The following is a 26,310-nucleotide window of genomic DNA, read 5'->3' on the forward strand; positions in this document are numbered from 1 at the left end:
CAAGGCATAAGACTCTTGACAATCTTTTTCATTAAACAACCATGATTAGTCAAGAGGATACAAAACAACAAAAACCAGTTTGAGGCTCAACTCTAAACCTTTCAACGTTAATAATAGTAGAAATTCTATACAAGTGAACGCTTGCAATTCTGCCATCCCAAGCTCTTAGAACTATTCTGAAGCAAGACGGGGCTCAGTGGGTAACAGCACTGGCTGTTCTTCCAGAGCACCTAGTTCAATTCCCAGCATCCACATGGTGGCAATAACCATCTGTGACTGAAGTAAGGAAAGCTTTTACCCTATATATAGTCTGAGTCTCTCACACACACTCACCCATGTGTACACACACAGAAAGCCTTCACCCTACACATAGAGTGTCACACACACTAACCAGTGAATTTAACTGAAAACAATGAACAGAGACTAAAATAAAGTAAGAATAAAGAAAGAACATACAAATAAGAAGCTAGCACATTTCCCAAGACAACTACAATATACCTTTCCTTTCTTTCCCCCGCCTTTTTTTTTTTGAGCTGCATCTCACTATGTATCCTTGGCTGGTGTAGAACTGATCTTATACACCAAGCTAGCCTGAAACTCATAGAGCTCTACCTGACTCTGCCTTCCTGAGTGCTGTGAGTGCTGAGATCAAAGATATGGCCACCATGCCCAGCCTGCCTTTTCACTTAAAGACTTACTCGAGCTTGGTGAATATGGTAAGCATTTTCAGCATTCTTCAGGGCCTGGGCTTTAAAATGGTTACTATCTGAAAAGAGAAAACATGTAGATTATTTATTGCACTTGGTATTATTACCGTCTTCAAAGATTTATCCCACACATAAGTGGATCCCCAGTTTCCCACTGTATTTATCCTAAGGCTAACAAAGGACGAGGAATGGGCATGAATCTAGAAAAAAGTAAGGCGTGGTGACATACAACTTCAATCCCAGCACTTGGGAGGAAGAGGCAAGCAGATTTCTGTGGGTTCCAGGCCACTGGTCTGATGCAGTGAGTTCCAGGACAGCCAGACTGAGACCCTATCTCAAAATAATTAAAAAAAAAAAAAACAAAAAAAACAAAAACCTACAACAAAAACAAACAAGTAGAAGAACCTAGAAGTGAACCTAGAAGTATTTGTGGATGTCTCTTAACTCCAAGAGTGAAAGCCAGCACACAAAACCCATCTAGGAGTTAAGATTTATAATCTCTCAGGCCTAGGGTTTCTTTTTTTTTTTTTTTTTTTTTTTTTTTTTTTTTTTTTTTTTCAGAGCTGGGGACCCAACCCAGGGCCTTCGCATGCTAGGCAAGTGCTCTACCACTGAGCTAAATCCCCAACCCCAGGCCTAGGGTTTCTTAATAAATTGATACCAACTGTCAGGATAGGCAAGACCAACATGCAGATCAAAATTTTATGTATGTGAAGAGAAAGCAAATGAAATCTATACATGTGCTAACACTCAAGATACTCTGAAATATTTCCATTCTCCTGCACTTCTAGGTCAACACGATCTTAATTACTACCTTGTAAAAATACTCTTAGCATGTAACTGAAGATGACTTCCGACTTCTGATCCTCTTGCCTAACCCTCTGAAGTGTGAGATCACTACCACCTGGTTTATGTGATGATAAGTATCAAGCCCAGGGCTTCATGCAGCTAAGCAAATACTCTATCTCCCCATTTTAAGAGATACTGTGTATACAGTCACTAAAACTAAACAGTTCTAAATTCTTTTTAAGATTTCTTTTTTAGGATTTTGTTTTGTTTTCTTTCTTTTTTTAAAAAAACATTCTATTATATATATATGTATGTATGTAGGTATGTGTGTGTGTGTGTATGTATGTATGTATGTATGTATGTATATGAGTACACTATAGCTGTCTTCAGACACACTGGAAGAGGGCACCAGATCCCATTACTGATGGTTGTGACCCACTATGTGGTTGCTGTAAACTGAACTCGGGACCTGTGAAAGAGCAGTCAGTGCTTTTAACCACTAAACCATCTCTCCAGTCCAAGAATTTTAACATACACAACTTTGGCTGGAAAAATGAAGGCTAACTGCTCCCTCTACTTCCTGACCCAAGACTTACCATAGTCTTCCTGGGTGATGTTAACCACCACTCCTCCACCAATGTCGATTTGTCTCTGGGTAGAACTATCTTCTAGTTTCCTTAAAATTTCTTCCTGGATTCCATCATGGCCCATATCACGTTTCCGACTCATGAAATGAGCATACAACTCTGTCTGAGTGATTAAGAAGTTGAGTTTTCGCTGTTGCCTCTTGGCCTAAAGTAGGGGGAAAATTGAAGATGGTAAGAACATCCAAATCATAAATTATATGTAGTCAACAGAATTTAGCAAATCTTAATAAAAGCCTCCATATAATTCCTTCAAGACATTTTTACTTTTAAAAAGGCAACTATTGCAAATAAATAACACATAAATACACAAAAACATAAATTCAAAAGAAAGAAAAGGGAACAGAAAGGAGGAAGGATGAAAAGAAGAAAGGGAGTAAAAAGAGAAAAGGATGACTAAGTGACCAGAAAAGGCTCCAAAACTCTACTCTGAAAAAGACTCAGGTTACATCTGAAACCACATCCTCTGATCCCAACTCTCTCCTTTTCTTGACCTACCTTTCCTTCATTCATTCCACCTGCTTTACCAATGTCAGACAATTACTTATTCTCTACTATTAGACATACAAAGCCTAGCTCAGTTGAGAGACATCCCATTCATCAATAGTAATGGCTACAGTTTAAAATGGTAGATGGAAAAGAAGATAAGTCTCAGAAAACTGAATTGCTCACTGTCCCTATGTAACACAGCCTGGAACTCCAGTTCCAGGGAATCCATTGTCCTTTTCTGGCCTTTGCATGCATGCATGCGTGTGGTGCACATATACATAGAGGAAAAACATCCACCCACATAAAATAAAGTGAGAAAAAAAATAAAACAAAGAAAGAATACAGAAAAGGGCTAGAAACTCAGGAGGCAGAGGCAAGCGCACCTGGGAGTTTGAGGATAACCTGGTTTATATCTCCAGTTCCAGGAAAGCCAGAGCTACTACCTCAAAGACTCAAAGCAACAAACTTTAGTGCTTTGGTACTAAATACAGATTTTAGAATGTGTATGCTTCTGCCTGGCAGTGGTGGCACATGCCTTTAGTCACAGCACTCAGGAGGCAAAGGCAGGCGGATCTTTGTGAGTTCAAGGCTTTCCTGGTCTACAGAGTAAGTTCTAGGATAGCCAGACTACATATAGAAACCCTGTTTCAAAAAGCAAAACCACACCAGACCAAGAAAAACAAACAAACAAACAAAAAAAAACCCAAAGCCAAAACAAACAACAAAAATATGTAAGCTTTTGCCCCACCTCCCGCATTTCCTCATCCAACTTCCGCTGCTCCAAAGCTTCCTTCTCTGCTCGCTTGCGGTGCTCCTTCTCCACCTTCTCATACTTCTTCCAGTACAGAAGCATCTCCTTGGTTAAGCGCCGGGCACGAGGCAGGGTCTCCTTACAATTTTTCTGTGCTTGCAAAGCAGCGCGGCGCACCTCCTTCATGCACTGATGGGCAAGCTGCAAACAGCATTGTTATTGTACCAGGGAAGAACCCGATTCCAAGAACAGTTCTGCCTGGACTTTAAATCACTGTCCCCCAATCTTTTTAGTACCCACAATGCTGCTAAAGAGGTAACTATATCTCCTTCTCCCCTGCTTTGATTAATGCCTGTGAATATGACTCAGACCCCTGAGGTTAATATTCTAATTAAGATACCTATCCACATCTACCACTTTGGGTGAAACAAAGTATACTTACTATTGTGGAACTCTGTACTTTATGCATGAAATTCCCTTACTGTATTTATTAGCTTGAGACTGTCACAAGACTGGACCATTATGACTTGTTCCTTTGTGAAAGGTAGGAAGAAATTATAAGGCAGCAAGCACATGAGTGAGGGAAGAGGCAGCTACTGCTGTGGCTACCTAAGCAGTGTGCAGGAGACCCCGTTGCTATGAAGGATATATAGTTAACAACTGGGGGTGGGGTAGGGTAGGGCGTGGCTTTTCTTTGGTGGTAGTCTGTCTTTAAGTTGCCCATGTACCTTTAAGTAACTCCAACTAAACTAAATGGTTGACCAGTCCTCGGTACCCTAACTGGGATAAGCATATTTCTTCATATTTCCCCAGAAAAAGTCATGCAACAAAAAGACCTGAAATTTACTGGGAAGTTGCAAAGCACTATTACCACATTGATAATAAAAATAGCCATCACTGCTCTTTTTTGACATGTGAGGCATATTGTAACATGTTTTAATGTATCCTTTATTCACAAAAACTCTACAGAAGCAGTGTCATCACAATCTCTACTTTACAGGTGAGGAAATAGAGGAGCTGAGAGACTAGTCTGGCAAATCAGACTAAAACTGTTACCCCATCCAATACTTACCACAAGCTATTATTTTCCTCACGCCCACCTTTCTCTTTGTAGTTCCTATTACTGTGTGTGTGGCAGATGAGAGTACAGGTGCACATGTACATGGCACACGTACGGATATGCAAGGGCAACTGTGGGGAGTTAGCTCTTTCCTTCCTTAAGCGGTTCCAGGGACTGAACTCAGGCTGTCAAGTCGTCCACAAAGGGCCATTACCCACCAAGCTATCCCTGTGAGCCCCGTCATTTCTTAAATGAAAAATCTGAGCCCAGATCCTAAAGAGCCAGAGATTAATTTGACACAAAAAGTTCAAAATATCAGAAATATAAGAACAATTTTACTTATTAAACAGAATAGACTACCTAGATGTTTCTTTATATACTATCCAGTTCATGATCAATAGATCACAACATGTGAGAGTAGTGAGAATAAGCCCAAAGGAGAACACACAATAGACAAAATAGAAAATGGAAAAATGTTACCTTTCGGCTATTGGTAAGAAATAAGTTTCGAGCTGAAGACTTCTGCTTGTTAGCCTAAAACATTTGAAAGTAATATTTAATGTTCAATTCTAAGTAAGACTGCATAGCCTTTATTTAATTCCTGAAGGAATGAAAAAATGTCAAGTACATACAAGACAAATTTCTTTTGAAAGTCATTCAGAGGCACTGTCTGGCATACCATAAAACTACTAAATACTGGAACAAGAAGCTCCTGTGGAAGCTGCCTTTAATCTTATTTTAGTTCTACTTGTGTACATGTGGTATATGCATGTGTATGTGTTTAAATGTATGAGCAGCTGCACATGTGTGTCGGGGCTAGCATTAGACATTGGGTACTTTGCTCTATCACTTTGCTACTTATTTTTGACAGGTCTCAATAAACCTGGAGCTCAGATTCAGCGAGACTGAGTGGCCAACAAGCTACAGAAATCTTCCTGTATCACCTCCCATGTACGAGGATTATAGGCACATACAAACCACAATGCTTGGCTTTTTACATGAGTGCTGGGGACTAGATCTGACGTCCTTACACTATTGCAGGAAGCAGTCTACAAACTAAACATGTTTCCGGCCCTTTAAATAATCTGTACACTTCTAGAAAGAATTTATAAGGTCTGAATGGAGTAGGATACTATAACCTGATTCAAGCATGTCGCCTTCTTGGGCCAATGTGCAAAGCTGAAGGCAGCAGGGCACCCAGATCTGAGAATCATTATAAGAAACATAAACTGGCTTTTCAGTTTGGTGTACTAGCTCTACCTCCAACAAGAGCAAACTACTGCCACTATTCCTCAGATTCTGACCACCACCCAAGCCTTGTCTTCAATAAAAAATCCCAAGGAAACCCAACATAAGGTGACCTAGCAGTTCCTTCCCTGGGCTCTGAGTCTTCCTCTCCCATTTAAAAGTAACAATCCTTCGGTAATGAACTCCCAACCAGCGCTGAGGGTGGTGGCGCCTGCTTTTTATCTCATTACTCAGGAGGCAAAGGCAAAGGGGTCTCTGACTTCATAAGTTCCAGGCCAGCAAGACTGTGTGTGAAACCATGCCTCAAAGTAAATGGTCAGCCCGACTGCCGATCATGCCCATTTAATTCTGGACAAGACAAAAGAGGCAGCGTTCTGCCTACTGAATCTCCCTACCATGCTAATAAGGTGTTTGAAGTCTCAGGATAATAAGAATGTCTTGAAAGCAATTCTAAAGTGATCACACCTCAGGGGATTTTTTTCAGCCTTCTCTCAGTAACTTCCTCTAACTAGTTCATATGCTACAGTTTTCTCTTCAACAACAATTTCAACTATCTTCCTGAAAAATCATCTATCATCAAAGGGCACTAAGGCAGATTTTTTTCAACTACGAACAGATCATACATAGATCAAACTGCGGATGGCATGCTTGTGGGTGAGCAGCTCCACCCACTCTACGGTCCTGCAGAGTTCATTTGGTCTTTAGTTTTACATACTACATTGTTTTCTTTCAGTACATACTCTTTGAAAATAAAAATCATGGAGACACACACTTAGCCTCTACCCCTAAAAACTGACTCTATTACATAACATAGGTAAATACATGTTTGACTTGTTTCTGTTACATCTGGCCCTTCTCTTCTTATCTCTCATATCCCCATTCACCCACATGCTGGTCAGTTTTATTTACTTTGCTTACTTCCGGGGGTTGTAAGAGACATCACAAATATCCCTGAATATCTACAAGTGGATGCTGTCCCCATTCCTGTTACCTTGTTCCCATCCCTCCCTTTCACCCACCACTCACTCCCCCGACGCACTCACCTTTGGTAGTTCCTTTTTCACAATGCTCAGCCACACTTTCCTGCGGCGAGCATTGAGCTGTTCAATGGATAAGTGTTTCTTCTTGGTTCCAGGGGGAGGTGCATCATGAGAAAACTTAGCAAAGACTTTGGTCTGGTGATGGTGGTGCCGTGGAGATTCTTCAGAGGAAAACTCTTCATCGCGTCGTCTTTTTTTCTTCACTTTTTTCAACTTGGCTGCAAAGGAAAGAGATGCTCACAAGGCTGGACAGAACCAGTGAGTAAACATTCAGGAGCTCTGCTCACTCTACCAGAGGCAGGCAGTGTTCTTCCTTCCTGCTATCAGGCCAGTCAATAGTCGAAGAGGAGCATCTCACTAACTTAAAAAGAACACTGGACATTGACATTACCTTTGTCAACATGAAAAACTGAGGTTAAAACTCAAAAAACCAAGTGAGTTGGACTCCACACTGTGGAACTGTTATAAAGCTAAATCACTGGCCTCAACTGACACTCACAGAATGGAAACCTACTTCCAATTCGTGGAAATGCAAGACAACTAAAGAAAATAACAGGAAAAGTTGCATCAATTGATAGGCCAATAAAATGTTTAAGGAAAAAAAAAAAAAAACCAAATAGCAATACTTTACATTGAGAGGGAGAGTGGAAGATAAGGAGGGTATGGAAAAGAAGGGAAGGCTAAAAAAGATGCTTTTTGAGCAGAATTCTTATCTTCAGGGAAACAGAATCTGCCTTGCACAGATACCTTAAAACTCTGGTCCCATGCCCTTCCTGCTTTTCCAACTGCTTAGAGGTCAGAAGGAAAAGAAGACATTTCCTGGCAAACATGCAGAAACTACAGAGGTGCATCAGGAGTGACTCACCTAACCCCCACAACACCGCTATAACTCATCCCGCTCTCCTGTCAGTCTTCACACTTCCCCAGGCATAACCAATTGCTTCTCATCCCAGAATACTCTTAACAATGGCAGAGTGTACAAGATAAAAGGAAGGAGACTATTTTTGTCTAAACCTTTGTGCAGCAACCTATAGCTATAGTTTTGTTTCTTGAGTTGGAAGGGAAGGAGGAGGCTGTAAGACAAGGTCTCAGGGAGCCCAAGGTGGACTTAACCTCTATGTAGCTAACGAGAACTTGCTCAGCAGACTCCTGCTTCCACCTACCAAGTGCTCATTATAGTCCATAAGCTTGCAGTCTACAATTCATAAGTCTTTCTACGTCTATAAAAGCCCACACAATAAATGTAAAACAAGGTCAATAATGTCAGTAATTAGAAAAAAGTGACTATAGTTTTATAGATAAAATTTTCTAGTACACTTAAAGTCAAAAAAGTACCACGCACAATTCTGAAATTAAGAGAGAATAAATATACTTACCTTTAAGCTTCTTGTCTTCCTTGAATTTCTTTTTTTTGGGTCCAAGCAAGTGGCGCTGTTGCTCATAGAAAGGGTCGCATGTGGAGAGCAGGCCTGCACTGTAGTACTGGTACTGCTGCAACTGAAGCAGGCAAACACTGTGATGGGTCTGCCTGCGCCACAGCGCAGCCTTGAAGTCATCTTAGTTAAAAGAAGCTAAGCCAGAGGGAATCATAGCTCCTACACAGTTTCCCACAGAGACCAGTAAGAAATCAGTACATCAAAGAGAGTTTCTTTAACTCAGAAGCCAGACAGACTCAACTGCTATGGACAAGACAGACTGTTGGAAAGAACTCTGTAAGGGCCTTCGGGAATCTGAATTCCTATCACATCTTTTCTTTTCTACCTTCTTCAACAGAAGTTCATGTAGCCCAGGCTGACTTGAACTCCTGATACTTCTGCCTCCACACTCCAAATACTAGAAATGCAAATATGTCCCACTACACAGCAGATACACTTTTGGGGTGAAATGAGTTACTTACAAAAGGACTTCCCTGTAAGTTGTAATTTCAACATTCAGAAAGTGGAGGCAAGGAATTCTAAGTCAGCCTGAGGTAAATAAGACCTCTTAAATACAACAGAAACCAAAGCAAAAACACAGTAACGACACCACCACCACCAAGAGGTAAAGAGTTGTTTCTCTTTAGGAGTTCATCAAAGCCTAGAAAGACACCAGCAGATAAAGCTATTTGACACCAACCCTGAAAGCCCAAGTTCAATCCCTGGAATCACAGGGTGAAAGATGCTTGAGAGCTGCTGTCCTGACATCCACTGCACCCACACATGTGCTGTGGCAGACACATGCCCAAACACAAACTAAACAAGCAAGTGTGAAACAAATACAACAGGAGCTTATCATTAAGAAATAAACCATACTTCTACCACTAATAGGTTTTCAGATTTATTAGGTCCCTGATGTTAGCTACTTTGGCTTTTACTCTTTTATTTGCTTCAAATGTTTTTCTTGTTCTGTTTGAACTGTTTCAGTTTACAAGTCCCATTATGTAGCCTTGGCTGGCCTGAAACTCACTATGAAGACTTGCTGGTCTCACACATGCAGATGCCATCATGTCTTAGGCCTTCAGACAGTTTCTAACAGTCATCTCAGTATTTTCACCCATCAACAGTTCTCTCAACAACAGTTTATTATTAAGGATAGCACCTATTATTTTGCAATTAACATTAAAAAAAAATCTCATTTTTTTCATCCAACTGGTAGTAAATCTGTCAAAACATTTCATTTCACCTGACTCTCTAATCCACATTAATTTTATTTCCCACGTAAATTAAAAATCTGTTGGACTGTTTTCTGAGATTACATGGAGTAACATGGAAGACTAATATAAAGCTCTCTGGTTAGCATTAAAATTAAGTGAGCAGGCATCAAGCTGTACACTTAAAGTCCCAAGCATATATGTTTTACCTCAATTAAAAAAAAAAAATCAAAGCTGATCATGCCTGTGATCCCAACACATTAAGGCTAAGGCAGACTGATTGCCATGAATTCAAGGCCCACCTGGGCTACAGAGCGAGACATGTCTCAAAAAAAGAAAAATGAGTGAATATACAGAATGCCTTGGCATCAGGTTTCAAGAACATTGTGAGAATCAAAATTGTTAAGATATTCCACTGATCTGTACATTTATGTGTATTACTCAAGGTTCTCTGAACTTTCAACCTTAATACTGTTGGAAAATTGTTAGCTCATTTGTACAAAAGGCTATATTTCTGGCAAGAATAAGAATGTTTCAGTAACAAGTGGTCAAATGGTTATCATTAAACCTATCATCACTGGACTACAGGTCTATGAAGAAAAGTTTTTCCCAAACTGAAAACTTGAACAAGTAATTGTATTGGTAAAGATATATATACTGGCAGCCTCACAAAGGTAAGCATAGTGTCACATGACCCAGCAACTTCCCAGCCAAGTATACCAACCAGGAGAAATGCAAACATCCACCCACACAGAAACCTATACTAATCTTAATAATAACATAGAAAGTTTCTCCCAAAGTGGGAGAAATCAGTTCATCAACTGAAAAACAAAAACACAATGTTTATAAATAAAAGGTATTTGGCAATAAAAATGAATGAAGTAGTAACATGGGGCACAACATGAACAAACATGTAGTGTACATGTTACTACATGAGAGAAGCCGGACAAAAAGTACCATGTTATCTGATCCCATCTGTATGGAATGTCTAGAATGAACACATTTACAAGAACACACATGCATGAGGCTCTGCATTCCGTCTCTAACACCATCCAAAAACCAACAACCAGAGCTGAATGCAGCAGCACGGCAGCACTTGGAAGGTGGAGATGGGAGAACAAGTGTTCAAGGTCACCCTACTGTACAATACCAAGGTTCAAATAGATACATAAAATAAAAATTAGTATCGAAAAAGAAGGGAGACTAGTGGGTGTCTGGCATGAAGAAGAACAGAATGAGAGGCAGAAGCCAAGGTATCAAGGTTTCTTTCTGAGGAAAGTGTTCTAGAACTGAGACAGTGATGACGAAAACACACACTACAAATATACTCAGAAAACACTCAATCACCTACTTCCAAAAGCTGGATTTAGGGTATGTGAATCCTATCACAACAAAGCTCTCAAGAGTTATTGGATAGAAGTTTAAATAGTGTGGTTGTGAGTGTTCTCTTGAAACTCTCACCTCCTTATCTTTACTATATTTATTTTGGTGAAGTTTCTTATATTTGTGTAATCGAAGCATGTTGTGAAGTTCTTCTCTGCTGAGACTGAGTTCTTCTTCTTCATCATCATTGTCTTCACTCTGAGAATCTGCCTCACTGGACTCATCACTTAAAAGAATGCTCTAGAAAAGGGGTGAAAATGGAATATAACTTTTGCTGTGAAGCAATTTCTTTTACAATCTAATTATTTTTTCCCAGATGCTAGAAAAATGGCCAAAACAGCCAGGGTATAGTCATTTCTGATTCTTACACTAATCTTTATTAATTTAACTTTAAAAAAAAACCCTAAATGTTAAGGATATGAAGGCAAACAAAAAAATTAGAATATATCAATAAGGGAAAAGAATATAGCATATAAAGGAATAAGGACAAAGCAAGGTGTGATGGCTAAAGGGGGAGGGAAAAAACTCAAATATCCAGTAGTTCATGAATGGATAAATAAAATGCAGTGCATTCAGATGACTAGGCCCTAAGAAAAAAGAAGTACTAACAATTACCACACATAATAAACCTCAAAGCATTATACCAAGTGAGAAAGCCAGCCACAAAAGCCCACTACTATGATTTAATTTATATGAAATGTCCAGAATGGGCAAATCAAGAGATAAAATAGATTAGCAGTCAGCAGGGACTGAAGGACTCTCAGGATGGGAGTGGCCGCTAATGAGCATAGGGCTTCTGTATGAAATGATGAAATGTTCTGAAATTAGACAATAGTAATTCCCAGAAGGCTGTGAGCATATTAAAAGCTACGAAGTTACACAGTTTTAAAGCTTACATGTTACAGTCAGTGACTTATATCTCATTTTTTTCCTCTGAAACAGGTTTTTCCTGTGTAGCCCTGGCTGTTCTGGAACTCACTCACTCTGTAGACCAGGCTGGCCTTCAACTCACAGAAAGCCTCCTGCCTCTGCCTCCCAACTGCTGGGAGTAAAGGCATGTGCCACTGCCACCTGACTATATCTCAATTTTTATTTTTATTTTTAGATCCACTTGTTTTATATGTATCTGGTCTGCCAGCATGCAGCTATATGAACTCTGTGCGTGTTCAGTACCTGCAGTTGTCAGAAGGTATCAGACTTTAGTTATGGATAGTTGTGAGACACCATGTATGTGCTGAGAACAGAACCCAGGTCCTCAGCAAAATCAACTAGTGTTCTGAACCACCTCTCCAGAGCCATATCTCAGTATTTTAAAATGTGAAACTAAATATAAAGGTTTCTGTAGGTCTAACTTCCTAAAATCTTTTGGAAAGAAAGCAAGTTAGACTTTAAACCCATGAGTTCTAAAGAACATGGTAGTAATAGTAAAGGATCTATGGCATTTTGAGCTTATAGCAAAAGTAAGTTGTAAATCATTTGTTTTGTTTTGTTTTTTTAATTAAATGTTTGCACATACTAAGTAGAAAAATCTTTTTAATAGAAGAAAAACCACCCTCTATTTAATTTGGTCATTCACAGTAACAGTGTAAATATAAATGCTACACCACTCTACCTGCATATAACTGTGACCTGAGTAACTGTGTCCCTAACAATGGGACACACAACAGCATGCAGGCCTACAGATCAGGTTCTAATCTTACCTCTGCCACCGAGTCACTGTGCACCAGCCACACTAGCCTCTTCTCTCCAAACACACCAATTTGCCTTTTTAATAATTCCTGTATATGTTTCATATGCTTAAAGGCTCTTACCTTTGACATTTAAATGGTTCGTTCTGACCATTTAGAAATCTGTAGAAATGCTATCTTGAAATTGTATTTACTTGTTTATACTCTTACTTACTACCTCCCTCATTTAGAATATGATACAGCGCAACCTTGTCTCCCTACGATAATAGTACACGGCACATGGATGCATTCTAAGCATTTGTTCAATGAAGTACTCAAAAATTCATGAAAACTAAATTAACATTCCTGATTACAAGGTAAGCCAATGAAGAGAGAATCTTATCCAATCAATTTCTCCTCTTTTCTCAATGTCTCCTATTAGTGAAAAGTCTACTAAAAATTACTTTGTTGAATTCTCTTCAAAAAACAAATTCCAGTATAAAATAACTATTTCTAGAAAACTGTTAATATTCAGAATAGTCCGATAACTTTCCTTCTAATTATAATCTTAGTAGGTTATTTGGACTGGAAATGTTCTGTCTTATCTCTTACCTTTAGCCACTTTCTGCTTTTCTTCAACTTAGAGAAGTTATATAAATTCCCCTTGTCAGATTTTGATTCTGGATAAAGAAACATAAAGAGTAAAAAAAAAAAACAAAAACAAAAAACAAAACAAAAAAAAAAAAAATGAAACGCTGACTGCCCCCAAGAGAAATGCAGCTGCAGAGGGCTCCCACTCCACACTGACCTGACTGCAGAACTCCGTTCAGTGAATATGGGTTCAACAACCCAGAACTGCTTGCTCCAGAAGTTTCGCCAAGCAATGAATTTGGTGGTTCTTCTTTTACTTGTATTAAGGGATCCCCAGACTCGGGCAATAAGGGATTATTGTCATCCAGTCCATCTTCACTGTCATCACTATAAATGGAAGAATAGTAAGTCCCTATGTAATTAAAGGCTAGACAACAAAACATATTTTGAGCCAAATGTGATGCCTATAGACCTAGTACTTGGTGAAGACAGGAGGATCAGGAGTTCAGGATCAGTTGAGACCATTATGGGCTACATGAGACTCCCTCTCAAATATATATACATATATGTGTGTACATAATCTAAGTAGTCAGCAAGATGGCACACATACCTTTAAACCTTTAAAGTCAGTGCTCCAGGGGTAGAGGCAGGAGATCTGTGAGTTCTAGGCCAGTCTCTGGGCTACATAATGAGACCATGACTTAAAAAAAAAAAAAAAAAAAAAAAAAAAAGAAAGAAAGAAAGAAAGCAAAGAAAAGGAAAGGAAAAGAAAGTAAAAAGTAAAGAAAAGAAAAAGAGAGGGAGGACAAAGTTTAACCTTAAATCCTAAAGACAGGAATCAGAAATGTAATAAAATATTGTCAGAGATAAAATAACACACCTAGAAATATTCCTGTTGAAGATGGCTGATGTCTGTCGCAGAAAATGGTCCAACCGCAAGGCCCTCTCCAGGTACTGAAGATAAAGGGGCTTTGCCAGCTCAGTGCAGCTGCCATCGTCCCCGGCACCCAACTCCGAGGCCATAGAACAAATCTGTCTTCATGCACGAGGACCTCCAACTGCACAGCTGCAGAAAGGAGATAAGTCAAAAAAAAAATCCAAGGTTATTCCTGTTCCCCTTCTCCTGCATACTTGCCTTCAGTACAAGCGGGAATCAGGCTCTCTCAAACTCAAGACACTGAGACAACAACAGACCACAGAAAATTCATTAGACACTGCCTTCTAATGCAAGGGCAAATTTTGGAAACACTATCATCAACAGCAATACAATTTATGAAGCACTGTTTCAAACAACCCTGAGATTTTATACTCACTTCCTGTTTCTCCTCCACTAATTCCAAGAATGAATTACAATTAGCGAAATGACGTGCTGACCCGTATGCCCTGAGCAGAGCAGTACTTGTTTTCAACATCGCCTTCATTTTATATTTATATTCATTCATATGGTTAAAGTATCCTACTTACCAGAAGAACATATATATTATCAAAGTATTCTATAAAATCTCTCCTCAGAACTGGAATTAAAGTTTTGGTGGTTTGTTTGTTTGTTTTGTTTTTTTAAAGCAGGGGGATCATAGATTAAGGAAAAGTATAAACTTCCCCAGAGTGGAAAGACTCCAAGGAGAAATATCTCCTTTTAAAGTCCTGTAAGACTCATTCCAATCTTTAAGTGAAGTATACTACTTCAAAGTTTATATTGACTTACACTGCCATTTCTTTTTTTTCTTTCTTTTTTTTTTTTTTTTCCGGAGCTGGGGACTGAACCCAGGGCCTTGCGTTTGCTAGGCAAGCGTTCTACCACTGAGCTAAATCCCCAACCCCTACACTACCATTTCTAAGGATGGAAATTACTACATTGACAAAGCAATTCACCACTGACTGGCCTGCTCAGAGGCTCTATATAATCCTGGTTATACTCTGACTGTATGTCAGCTCCTCATAATAGCCTGATGCCCATGTTTAGTCTACTTAGGTGCTCTTGCACATATACACACACTTAGAAAAAATATCTACTAGTGTGAGAATTTTTATATTATAAGTCTGTTACTAGTTCAAAGTTGCAGAGCCTTCCTAGCCTGTGAGAGGCCCAAGGCTGGATACCCAGCATCAGAAACTTTAAAGTCCTAATTCTTTACCACCAACCTCTGCTACAAATGGCAAAACCAGGAAGTACCATCATTAGGCTGACCAGTCTCCACTAGGATATTTTATGCCTTCTCCCTTCACATCTAGGTTTGAGCTCTAAATTATTTGGTCACTTTATCCTGGTAAATAATCATGAAGCTCTTGATTAGGAAGAGATAACTATGTATCAACACCAAACTAAGGAGCAAATGCAAGGAGAAAAACTGGCTTGCCTTCAAAGAGCAAAAGTAGGTAGAGGACTCAACCACATGGGTAAGAAACATTCTGCTTAGTCTAAGCCTTAATCCTAAGGCAGTGGTTCTCAACCTTCCAATGGTGCAACCCTGCAATACATTTCCACCTGTTGTAGTGACCTCAATCACAGAATTATTTTCATTGCTACTTCATAGCTGTAATTTTGCTATAGTCATACAATTACAAATCATAATGTAATAATATCTAAGTTTTCTGATGATCTTAGGCAATCACTATGAAAGAGTGGCAGCTGCACTGAGCTGGCAACTTCCTAACCTCCTCAAAGGTTGAGAACCTTGCCCTAAGGGTTCTCTGAAATAGGGAAACAGTTTAGCAATTTAACAAGCCATAAGCCTCCATCTTACTCCAGTGTACTCCACCTTACACAATGTTCCTAAGATAAAAATGTAATGCCTACATTTTAAAAGTGCAGAACTCCTAGCTAAAAAAGGTTGTCCTTTCCACAGTGATAAAGAAAAACTATATTGTCACTCTATCAGTATATGTGATCATCTATTTTCTTAATCTTTCCTTTCTCCCTTAATGAAACCTGCATACTATTTCTCAAATGAAATATAGAGTCATTCCTAAGTTTACACACGACATTGATTTTAGAATCATGGCAAGACCCATAGCAATAGATGCATTCACATTAAAATGGCACATGATCTGCTTATAACCCTCATATATCCAATTTACTGTGGACCTCTCAGTTTCTTTTATTTAATACACTGCAAATGCTACACAAATATTTGCACTGTATTAGGAAGTAGGTAACAAGAAAAAAGTCTATACATGGTCTAACTTTTCCAAGTACTTTTGAATGGAGATAATCTCCAAAACAGGCTTGAAAATCAGGCATGCCTAAAAGGAAAAACACTGAAAACTGCAGCATCTCAGCTGGAGATGCAGCTCAGGTGCAACAGTGCTTGTCATGCATGCACAGTCCTGTTCAATCCCTAATTGTCATGTATGCACAGTCCTGTTCAATCCCTAGTTGTCACACATGCATAACCCTGTTCAAGCCCTAGCACTAACTACACAGACTGTACCATAAGCCTGTAATCCCAGAACCAGCAAAGTACAGCAAGAAGGATCAGAAGTCCAAGGTTATACTCAGCAACACAGTGAGTTCAAGGCCAGCTTAGGGCACATGGGAACATATTACAAAAAACACCAAACAGGGCTGGTCAGATGGCTCAGCAGATAAGATCATGTGCCCGCCAATCTGACAATCTGAGTTCAATTCCAAGAATATACATGGTGGAAGAAAAAAATCCCATTTCCACAAGTTGTCTTCTGTCCTCCATAGCTGTGCTATGGAGTGGGTGCACACAAACACACGCTTGCAAATAGACACACATAAACAAACAAACAAACAAACAAACAAACTTGGGGTCTGGAGAGATGGCTCAGTGGTTAAGAGCACTGGCTGCTCTTCCAGAGGACCTGTGTAAAATTCCCAGCAAGTAAACGGTAACACACATCCACTAGAAGATCTGATGCTCTCTTCTGGTGAGCAGATGTACATGCAGACATAACAACCATATGCATAAGATAGTAAAGTTTTTTTAAAAGAATTTAAAGAGGGCTGGAGAGATGGCTCAGCGGTTAAGAGCACCAACTACTCTTCCGGAGATCCTGAGTTCAAATCCCAGCAACCATATGGTGGCTCACAACCATCTGTAATGAGATCTGATGCCCTCTTCTGGTGTGTCTGAAGACAGCTACAGTGTACTCATATATAATAAATAAATCTTAAAAAAAAAAAAAAAAAAAGAATTTAAAGAATGTCACTATAAAAAAAAAAACCAGGGCGTGATGGCACACACCTTTAATCCAGCACTTCTAGAGGCAGGTAGATCTCTGAGATTTTGAGGCCAGTCTGATCTACAGAACAAGTTCCAGGGTACAGTATACTTACATACATAAAATAAAAAAAAAAGAAAGAAAACTAAACCAAACCAGGACAGCAGCAACAAATCCAAATGGACAGGCACATCAAAGGAGCACACCAATGGGAAACGGGAAACCCAATAGCAAAGCCGGAACAACTGTTGCTGTTAACAGCTACCATTCCTTATCTATGGATCTCCATTCTGTATCATATAGATTTCCTGCATCAATTCTATAATTGGTCATTTCTTTAAAAAAAAAAAAAGATTTATTTATTATATATAAGCACACTGTAGCTGTTTTCAGACACACCAGAAGAAGGCATCAGATCTCATTATAGATGGTTGTGAGCCACCACGGGGTTGCCGGAATTTGAACTCAGGACCTCTGGAAGAGCAGTAAACACTGAGCCATCTCTCCAGCCCAGTTATTTCTTCAAGCAGCTTTAGTTACTGTTCTATTGCAAACAAACAACCACAAATGACCGAGGCGACATATAAAGAAAAGCATTTAAATGGTGACTTGCTTACAATTGCAGAGAGTTAGTTCATGATCATCATGGCAAGGAGCACGGAGGAAAACAGGAGGGCATAATGCTAGACCAGCAGCTGAGAGCCTGTATCCTGATACAGAGGCAGAAGCAGAAAGAGATTGAAACTGGACCTCATGGGGGTTTTGAGGCCTCAAGCACCCAACCAGTGATACAAATCCACCAAAAACAAGGTCACACCTCTTAATCCTTTCTTTACAATCCTCCAGCTGGGAACCAAACATTGAAATATACGAAGCTATAGGGGCCATTCTCACATTCTCCTTAGAACCACAACACAGCTCTTTTTCCTTTTATTGAAGATAAAACATCTAGGCACTAACTGGGTAGTAATAGTGTACAACTTTAATTCCAGCACTTGGGAGTCAGAGGAAGTTGCATCTCTTGAGTTAGAGGTCAGTCTGGTCTACAAAGTGAGTTCCAGGGCAGTCAGGGCTACACAGAAAAATGCTATCTTAAAAAACCAAAGAAAGCTGGAGAGATGGCTCAGTGGTTAAGAGCACTGACTGTTTTTCCAAAGGTCTTGAGTTCAATTCCCAGCAACTCCACAGTGGCTCACGACCATCTGTAATGGGATCAGATGCCCTTTTCTGTCATGTAGGCATACATGCAAATTGAGCACTCATATACATAAACAAATTTTAAAATCTTAAAAAAATTTTAAAAAGAAAAGAAAACAAAAAAAGATCTAGGCACTAGGTATGTCATTATGTAACTTACTAATACAGCATGGATGTGTTATATATGTCCATATTAAACATGGCATGTATCTCAACACTCTAAGTATAGTAATCTGTATTAAGCTAAGCAAGTTCATGCTAAAATAACCCTCTTTCCTTGCTTGCCTATATATTCCTACTGCAAAGTTGGGCATGATAGCACACACACCTTTAATCCCAGCACTTGGGAGACAGGGATAAATGGATCTCTGAGTTCAAGGTGAGCCTGACCTACAGACTGAGTTCCAGAACATCCAGAGCTACACAGAAAAACCATGTCTTGGGGGGGAAATGATTTCCATTTCAACAGTGTACAGCCTGTGTCCAATTACTCATTCAGTTAATTGTCTAACTGTAGTATGCATGCGACCTGCAGCCCTAAGAAATACAACCTTATCAACTGTGAGTGCCCTGGGAGCCAGCCAGGTGGCTTAGTGGGTAAAGGCATCTGCTGTCAAATCTAACAGCCTTAGTTCAATGTTAAGAATCCAGAGTGAAAGGAAAGAACTCCTGAAGTTGTCCTCTAATGTCCCCCCTCACACACACACACACACACACACACACACACATACACACTGTGGCACATATGTGTGCACAAATACAAAAATAAACCAGGGCATAGTAAAACATGTTTATGAGTATCGGGTTTATATATACACTCATTTGTCTCAGATTTCATTCCTTTTCAAGGTTAAAAATTCGTATGTACACATGTGCAGAGGTGGAGTGTGTTCCTCTATCACTCCATCTTTATTCCTTTGTACGGCTAAGTTTGTGCATAATGTGAGTGTGAGATGTGTCTGCGATGGGTATGTGAACATCAGTGCTTCACAGGTTTAGGAATCAAAGTTACATTGACAGTTTGTTTGGCAAGTGTTTCTATCAATGGAGCCATCTCAAAAGCCTCTCCATCTTATTGTTGAGACTGGAGTTCTCACTAAACCTGGAATTTGCCATTTAGTAGCTTAGAGTGTGGAGCTTGGTCTGTAGCTGTGTATTGTAATGCAGAATGCAGTATCAGAAGGGATAGGCCCATGAGCCTTTGTGATGCAAACCTTGCTCCTGAATTTAAAACTGTTTTGAGATTTGGTCGGTTGCATGCATTATAATGCTAAATACTGGCCCTGGTTGACTGGGGACACTTAGCTGAAGAGATGTCATGTATCCTTGTCCCCCAAGTTATCCCTGATTGGTGAATAAAGATGCCTACACTAGACAGAAGAGAAATAAGTAGAGTTTTGGTTCCTAGGCTGGAGATCTGGGGCAGGAGACCAAGAACACGAGAGAAAAAACATGGCTTTGAAGGCTGGCCAAATGGAGTAGGAGCAGCCCAGGCAGAACATGGACAATTATAACAGGGTTATTGTTAGGGAAGTAGATACTAACAGCTTAGAGGGTAGTAAAGATGTATATAAAGGCTTTGTGTTATTTATCTCGAAACTAAAGGTTCTTAGGCAGGGTAGAAACCCCTGATTAAATATTTCTACAATACTAGTGGACCAGCAAGTCTCAGGAATTGGGCTGCATCAACCTCCAGCACTGGGACTCAAGTGGACTCCTCTAGACCCATTTTTTTTTTAACTTTTAAACTAAAGTGGTAGAGGTCCAAACTTGGGTCATCACGACCAAAGACTTTACCCATGGAGCCATCCATCTCTCTCTTCTTTTACTAAGATACGTCCATATATTTAGGCTCTCATCAGTCTACAATCCTTCCTGGGAACCTTAGACTTCATAAAGTGATTTTTTACTTAATTTGCACATATTTACAGGGCACAGTGGCTCATGCTTGTCACCCCAGCCTCTAGAAGCTTAGGTATACAACTAGACTAACAGCCACAGATTACCAATGTCCCTTCAGTATGGCAGTGCTCAAGAAACTGCTGCTGGGAAGAGCCAAAGGCACTAATGAGCAGACAGTAAATGCTGGGTAAATTGACTATGTGTTCACAAACCAGTAAATATAAAATGTCATAGTTTACTGGCCAGATCTGAACTAGGATTGGATCACACATCTGTGATTTTATAATCCTTAAATTATATGACCTATTCTTAAGCCTAAACTACCTTCTGTTCTAGTAAATGTAAAGAACTACCTGCTCTTTATTTTATATGCTGACTATTTCATTAGAGTGTATGTGTGTAAACATGCTCATATGCTCATGGCATGAGTATGAAGGCCAGAGGGTAACTAACAGTATTGATTTTCTCCTTCCACCATGTGGATGCAGGGAGAGGATCAACTTGGACTCAAGCCTTCACCCATTACCCCAACTCTCCAGCCACAGCTACCACTGAAGGCTATCAAGCGTTCATCTTTCAAGCAATTTTAATTCTCCAAGATTTGTTTTTACCAAATTTACAATTAATATCCTATTTCAATTTGAAGATAGAATTCAAAGCCTCACACATAGTAGCTAAATATTCTACCACACCATAGGAGTCACATTTCTTCATCTTTATATGAAAATCCTACCATTGCCTTCATCATTTCCTAAAACCTCCCTTTATGCTCAATCTGTTTGGGGTTTTTGGTTGTTGTTTGAAATATAAACACAGGAAACCATAGAAAAGTTTAGGGGTAAAACCAGGAATAGTGGCTCATATCTGTAATCACTGCATTAGAGGTAGAAGTATATAAAATTCAAGGTCATCCTCTGCTACATAACAAATTCAAGACCAGCCTAAGCTACAAAGGACCTTCTCTAAAAAAATGATAGGAAACCAGGAGGTGGTAGAATTAGATTTGGTCCAGCTTTTCAGTTAACATTCGAGATGCCCAAAGAAAGGTGCCTTGTCAAAGTCACACAGCTGGGCGGTGGTGGTTCATGGCTCTAATTCTGGCACTCAGGAGGCGGAGGCAGAGGCAGAGGATCTCCAAGTTCAAGGCCAGCCTGGTCTACAAAGCAAGTTCCAGGACAGCCAGGGTTATATAGAAAGCGTGTCTCAAAAAAAAGATTAAAAAAAAAAAAAGGTTTTTGCTGTGAGTGTGTTTTGGTTCGGGCATACTACAGACTGAAGCAAGAGCTACTGAGCTGCACTTCCAGACCTACACATACATCTTACAATTTTAATTTTTTCCCCTTAAACTTTATTTACTGAGTATGCACATGGGAGTTGGTTCTCTCCTTCCACTGCAGGTTTGGGGATCTAAGTCATGCTGATAGAACACACAGCACACACTCTTGCAGACTTGGACTTGCAAGCTGTCTGGTCGGGCCGAACTATGCTTTTCATGATCTTTGGAATGACTTTCCACTTTCCATCAGCCTTTCTGACAACATATCTGAATGACATTCGTGGGATAGGATACAGTGGTCACCACTCGTATACTGTTTGATCCTATAGATGTTTACTCTTTATTTTTCTATTTCCACATTTTATTTTACTCAGCAACTAACTTCGGAAAAGAATAGCCACCACATGCAAAACTGGAGTAACTCACTTGTTTACGTACATTGGTGTTTTACCTGCAAGTATGTCTGTATGAGGGTATTGGATCCCCTAGAACAGGAGTTGTGATCTGTCGTGTGAAGGCTGGGATTTGAACCAGAGTCCTCAACTGCGGAGCCATCTCTTCAGCTCCATCACTTGTTCTTTCACAGGATAAAAGAATATTCCTAGCAGCATTTCTGATGGTTGGTTTGTTTGAGACAGGGTCTCATGATGTAACTGCTGCATTCTCTCTGTACACCAGGCTGGCCTTGAACTCAGAGATCCACCTGCCTCTGCTTCCCCTGTGCTGAGATCAGGCCGCACCATCACAAGTGCAGAGCTTTTGCAGCATGACTTGTAAAGATGCATACAAACCGGAGACAGAAAATCCATGTTCTACACATCACCACATAAGCAATAGCTCCCTCATGTGGAGCAAATTGAGTGTTACAGCCATTGCTGTGCTTAGCTCCTAAATGAAGATGACTAATATTCACTGATGTGCTCAGTACTCAACACATGATTTAATTTCAGTTGTAGAAATTGTAACTTCTATTTTACAGATTAGATCTAAACTCAAACTTTAATAATGGCTGCTTAATTTATAATCCCAAGTAGAACTCATGAGGCAGATATGGGAAGCTCAGACTCCAACTCACACAGGCTACAAAGTGATTTTAATTCTATGACAACAAAACATCAATCTTATATGTAATCTTCCAGCTGCCTTTTAAGCAGTAAGGTGCATTGGTGCATCGCCACAGCTGCCACAGGCCCCTTTCAGGATAACCCTTATGTAACACTTGCACACTGAAGAGTCAGGCTGACTTTTTTAAAAGAGCTGTTTATGGTTTGTTTTTGTGGTTTTTTAATGCATTGGTGTTTTTGCCTGCATGCATGTCTAGATGAGGGTGTCAGATCTTGGACTTATATACAGTTGTGAGCTGCTGTGTGGTTGCTAGAAATTGGACCTTGGGACCTCTGGAAGAGGAGCCAATGCTCTTAACCACTGAGTCATCTCTCCAGCACCAAGCTGACTCTTTAATACCTTTATTTAAAAGGCCTCAGCAATCTGAATCCAAGCAAGCCATCAAAATGAAAACATGCAGCTAAAATGGTAACCATAAACTGAGGAGCCTCCTACACCACCCAAGTACAGGGACCAATCTTGCAGTTTTCTGGGATTGTTTTGTTCTGTGTAATCTTATGTGTGAATGCCTAGTGTCTGTGGAGACCAGAAGAGGGCATCGGATCCCCTGAAGCTAGCATTAGGGACAGTTGTGAGCTGCCATGTGGATGTAGAGATCTGAACCTGAGATTATCTTTTGCTTTACTAGTACAGCAAGCGCTCTTAATCGCAGAGCCACCTCGCCAGTCCCAAACAATGGTTCTTAAAACAGGCTTCACTTGGCATCCCTACCTAACCTTGAACTCATTTCTAATCCAAGCTGGCCTCCAACTCTAAGCAATCTTCCAGCCTCAGCTTCCCAGGAGCTGGAAATTACAGGCACTCACTGCCACACCCAGCTATTAAACCCACGTCTTCTAATTTGGGGCACTGAACTCAGTGACCTTGAACTTTTGGTCTACCTGCTGCTATCTCCTGACTGCTGGGATTAAAGGTGTGTGCCACCACTTCCATTTTGTGTGTTAATATGGGTCAAATCCAAGACTTGATATTTGGTAGATAAGCACTCTACCAACTGAGGTGTATCACTGGACCCTAAATACTATCCTACCAGGTTCTCTCTAAACTATTACTGGCTCTCAGTAGAAGATGACCTTGAATTCCTGGTTCTCCTGTCTCCACTTGCCAGAGCTAGGATTATAGCTGAATGCCACCATATCCAGTTTACAGAAATGTATTTTATAAAGAAACCTAACATTTTCCATAAGATTTTCATTGCTTTTTAGTTTGCTTTGAGGATGGTGGCTGCTTTTTCAGTGTATCCTTTGGCTAACATGGACCCTATTAGATTAAACTGGCTTCAAAATTACAGTGATCCTCCTGCTTCTACCTCCAACTTAAGGTTGTAGGTGTACACCACAATACCCTGCAAAACCATACAATCTCACTGTTGGGGAACTGAATACCAGTGTCCAGCCTTCTAGGCAAATATGCTAATCAACATGTTAAGGAGGAGCCATTCAATGTGACCCTTTTGGTAACACCCATCAAGTTAAAAATTCAGCTGTATAAACTCAAGATTCAACTGCTCATCATGATACAGATTTTCTTAGGGGGAAAAAAAAAAATCAACCATGAAGAACCATGATGCTATATAAAGACTGCCTCCTGTATAAGGTCAGCCAAAAGATAAAAATAATAGAAAATAAATTGAGAAGTCTGATATGAAAACATTGAATGTGATCCATATTTTAATAGACTAGAGGAAAAAGAGTGAACTGTATGGCATGCTTTTATACATACATAACTAACAAGGACTGGGATCTGCAGATGGGTTTCAGAGCATGGTTCTTACATTTATGTGTTTATGTGCCCTGACACCCTTTGCAGTCTAATAAAACCTGTTGTGTTAACCACTTCTCAGAATAACAGACGTCAGTTCTCAGTGCTGCAGATCAAATTCAGTTCCTTGTGTACAATAGGCAAGAACTGTATGACTGAACATAGAATATATTTTTTTGTTTGTTTTGATTTTTCAAGGCAGGGTTTCTCTGTGTATCCCTGGCTGTCCTAGAATTCACTTTATAGACCAAGTTGGCCTCAGACTCAGAGATCTGCCTGCCTCTGCCTTTCAGGTGCTAGGACCAAAGGCTTACACCACCACATCTGGCTCAGAAAAAGACTTTTAAATGTATAAAATATAACATATACTTAAAAATTCTTATGATTTAAAAAATTAGCTTTTTATCACTGAGTTTATTAACAAACAAGTAGAGGTAATACAGCCAATAAACCCTACAGTGTGCTGCCTACATTAAAATTGAAGAAAATGCTTATTCACTTACATGTTAAGATATAAATTGTTCCCACCCAAATTCAGAACCTTAATAACCCTTGCCCTCCCCTAGAGTTGAAACCGTAACTTAGTGATTCGACCCCTTGCCTCCCATACATGGAACCGAGGTTGAATCCTAAGTACTGTCAGAGCAGGTGGAATGAAGAGAGTGAGACAGAAGGAAGAAGGGAAAGAGGAAGAAGCTACAGAGTCCTGGACAATATCGAAGGTATCATTAGAGAAGCACCAGTGGTTTCCATAACAAAATTAGGACTGTTGACTATTAGGACATGTTCAAAGGAAAATGAACCTGAATTCCTATAGAAAGAGCTGGTGACAGTTTAGGGGAAACCTGGAAGTACAGTTATGATGATACTGGCTTTGGGGTTGGCAATATAGTTTCATTGGTAGACTGCTCATGGCCCTGATGGTTTTAACCCCATCACCATATAGACTGGGTCTAGTGGCGTATGTCTGTAATCCTAGCTCTTTGGAGATGGTGGCATAAAACCAAAAATTCAAGTTAGTCTCCACTAACAGCCTGGGTTACAAGAGATTTTACTCAAAAAAAAACAAATATGTTCTTTAAAATATTTCTGGGAAATTAAAAGAGAGAACACTGCCACTTACTGGCCATCTGGTTTTACTGAATATTATTTTGTCATCTGTAAAATTGGGATAAATACCAACCAAATTTAGTGAAAATTCAAAAGATAAGGCATTTGCCTTGCTAACTAGTTTATTTACTTATTAAATAAAATTATATATACATCTATTAATATTTAAATATCACTAAATATATTTACTCATTTATTTAAATTTTTTTTCAAGACAGTTTCTCTTCAAAGCCCTGGCTGTCCTGGAACTTACTCTATAGACCAGGCTGGCCTCAAACTCAGAGATCTGAGCCCAGCTCATTTACTTAATCTACCTAGAGATGTCTGAAGTAACCCAAGCTAGCTTTGTAGGATCCTTACGGGAATGGTTCCATGCCTAGTATATTTGCTGGGGGTCAAACTAAGGGCTTTGTGCATAACAGGCCAGCACCTTTTCAAACTACATCCCCAACACTAACTGGCTCTTAATAGGATCTTCATAGTGATGCTTCATCTCATCTTCTGAATGTTAGCATCTCTTAGGGGTGGGAGAGATAGCTCGGGGGTGAAGAGCACTGACTGCTCTTCCAGAGGTCCTGAGTTCAACTCTCAGCAACCATATGGTGGCTTACAACCATCTGTAATGAGATCTGATGCCCTCTTCTGGTGTGTCTGAAGACAGCTACAGTGTACTATGTATTCAAATTATAGGCATGTACTACCAGTGTACTCTACCACTGAGGCACACCCCAGTCTATTCAGAGAATTTTTTTT

The 26,310-nt window shown here is 39.8% G+C and overlaps 1 protein-coding gene across 1 annotated transcript in view; it reads right to left on the minus strand.

The window, feature by feature from the left end:
• Ino80 (INO80 complex ATPase subunit) overlaps positions 1 to 26,310 on the minus strand; it is a 96,686-nt gene that overhangs the window by 65,889 nt on the left and 4,487 nt on the right. The window contains exons 2-11 of the mRNA XM_032903970.1: positions 13,879 to 14,064; positions 13,216 to 13,385; positions 13,020 to 13,087; positions 10,819 to 10,980; positions 8,105 to 8,225; positions 6,732 to 6,946; positions 4,921 to 4,974; positions 3,378 to 3,581; positions 2,093 to 2,288; positions 699 to 766 (exon numbers count right to left, since the gene is read on the minus strand). Coding sequence (XP_032759861.1) covers positions 699 to 766; positions 2,093 to 2,288; positions 3,378 to 3,581; positions 4,921 to 4,974; positions 6,732 to 6,946; positions 8,105 to 8,225; positions 10,819 to 10,980; positions 13,020 to 13,087; positions 13,216 to 13,385; positions 13,879 to 14,021 — 1,401 coding nt within the window. The 5' untranslated portion in view covers positions 14,022 to 14,064. The remainder of the gene's footprint in view (positions 1 to 698; positions 767 to 2,092; positions 2,289 to 3,377; positions 3,582 to 4,920; positions 4,975 to 6,731; positions 6,947 to 8,104; positions 8,226 to 10,818; positions 10,981 to 13,019; positions 13,088 to 13,215; positions 13,386 to 13,878; positions 14,065 to 26,310) is intronic.

The sequence above is a fragment of the Rattus rattus genome, chromosome 5 (assembly GCF_011064425.1).
Source record: "Rattus rattus isolate New Zealand chromosome 5, Rrattus_CSIRO_v1, whole genome shotgun sequence".
Lineage (NCBI taxonomy): Eukaryota > Metazoa > Chordata > Mammalia > Rodentia > Muridae > Rattus > Rattus rattus.